General features: G+C 25.8%; 1 protein-coding gene across 1 annotated transcript in view; it reads right to left on the bottom strand.

Annotated features, from left to right (window-relative positions):
* Window positions 1–698, bottom strand: part of LOC124418639 — a 110,132-nt gene extending 109,434 nt beyond the window's left edge. Inside the window, exon 1 of the mRNA XM_046945429.1 lies at window positions 345–698. Coding sequence (XP_046801385.1) covers window positions 345–370 — 26 coding nt within the window. The 5' untranslated portion in view covers window positions 371–698. The remainder of the gene's footprint in view (window positions 1–344) is intronic.
* Window positions 699–2,220: the final 1,522 nt, after the last annotated feature.

Below are 2,220 nucleotides of genomic sequence, written 5' to 3'. Positions count from 1 at the left end.
GTTCTAGTTCAGTTCTAGTTCAGTTCTAGTTCAGTTCTAGTTCAGTTCTAGTTCAGTTCTAGTTCAGTTCTAGTTCAGTTCTAGTATAGTTCTAGTTCAGTTCTAGTTAAGTTTTAATTCAGTACTAAACTAAAAGCCGAAATAAATTTTGTTAAATTTATTTGAATACTTAGAGTTTTGAAAACAATAAAATTTTATTTTGATTCGAAGGACAATGATCTAATCACGGCTACATATAGAAAAATTCGATGGAAAATCTAGCAACTTCATTTCAAATTCAAAACCTTAAATTACGAAAATGTTTTTAAATACTTAAATCTAAAATCTAACGTGGAAAAACTTACCTAATAAGTCTTTGAAAATGCAGCATTTTCTTTTAGGGGTATAATCCGTTTTCAAATATCTTAGACGAGGCCATTTTGTAATCCATTGTAGTTTTAAAACATTTAGTAAAATATTTATGTAATAATAACACTTGGTAAAAATTTATATTCACTTTTCTTTTATTGTATAGATTTTTATTTCAACGATTTTCAAGATGCAGCACTTTGGTTATGATCATTAAACACTTTATTTTTCGATATTTCTTTTGAAATTTTTTTTCGCAGATTTTTTCTATAAAACTTTACGATTTTCTAAGCTTTTTTGTTATTAATTTTTGCTTAATATTTTTAAATTTTGTTTAATTTATTTATAATGTAAATTTATTTACTTTATACTTAATTATTTTATTTTAACTTAATTACTTTTTTAATTATTTGTATTAATCTTATTTGTTTTAATTTTATTTATATTTAATTTTGATTTTTTACTTTTATTTATTATATTTGTATTTCAAATATTTTTTTTTATATATATTTTTCACTTAAATATTTTTTTTAAATATTGAATTTTGAACACAATTAGGTATCGCTTAAAATTTACAAATCTTTAGCTTTTAATTTTCTTTCAAATATTATAAACCAAAGTATAAATTTTGTTGTTTAAATTATACTTAATTTTAATATTTATAATTGAAGGACTTTTATTATATTTTATTTATATATTTATATACAATTTACAATAATACACATGCACACAAAGTATGAAATGGATCTGTAAAGAGAAGAAGATTGAAAATGCGAAATTATGAAACATGTTTTGATAATACTTCAATATAGTTTTAACAACAACAATAGTCAAATTGTTCAATTTATAAAATCTGTTTATGAAATCTAAATATTAACTTTGATTCAAAGCCCCAAATTCAAAGCCCCAAAAAATCCAGATACTATTCCAAAGATTTTAGTCAAAGATGCATTTTATTTTTTAAATTAAACAGCTTAATCGATATTGTAGTCAAAGACTTCACCATAGACTAGACTATACATTAAACTATAGACTAGACTATAGACCACACCATAAATTAGACTATAGACTAGACTATAGCTTATATTATAATGTATACTTTAGACTATAGACTAGTCTAAAAGTAGACTATAGGCTAGACTATATAGACCAGTCTATTCTATAGTCCAGTCTAGTCTAGTCTATAGTCCAATCTATAGTCTAGTCTATAGTCTACTCTACAGTATAGTCTATAGTCTAAACTATAGTCTAGTCTTTAGAGTAGTATATAGTATATTCTATTATCAAGTCTATAGTCTACTCTTTTCTCTAGTCTATGGTGTAGGCTATAGTCTAGTCTAAAAAGACTATAGTCTATAGTCTAGTCTATAGTTTAGTCTATAGTCTGGTCTATAGTCTAGTCTATAGTCTAGTCTATAGTCTAGTTTATAGCCTATTCTATAGTCTAGTCTATAGTCTATTCTATAGTCTAGTGTATAGTCTAGCCTATAGTCTAGTCTATAGCCTAGTCTATAGTCTAGTCTGTAGTCTATAGTCTAGTCTATAGTCTAGTCTATAGTCTAGTCTTTAGTCTAGTCTATAGTGTAGTCTATAGTCCAGTCTATAGTGTAGTATATAGTCCAGTCTATAGTCTATTGTCGAGTCTATAGTCCAGTCTATAGTGTAATCTATAGTCTAGTCTATTCTCTAGTCTATAGTCTAGTCTATAGTCTAGTCTATAGTCTAGTGTATAGTCTAGTCTATAGTCAAGTCTATAGTCTAGTGTATAGTCTAGTCTATAGTCAAGTCTATAGTCTAGTCTATAGTCTAGTCTATAGTCTAGTCTATAGTCTAGTCTATAGTCTAGTCTATAGTCTCGTCTATAGTCTAGTC

The sequence above is a fragment of the Lucilia cuprina genome, chromosome 3, assembly GCF_022045245.1.
Source record: "Lucilia cuprina isolate Lc7/37 chromosome 3, ASM2204524v1, whole genome shotgun sequence".
NCBI lineage: Eukaryota > Metazoa > Arthropoda > Insecta > Diptera > Calliphoridae > Lucilia > Lucilia cuprina.
Note: the sequence above shows the minus strand (reverse complement) of the source record. Positions and strands in the feature narration are given on the sequence as shown.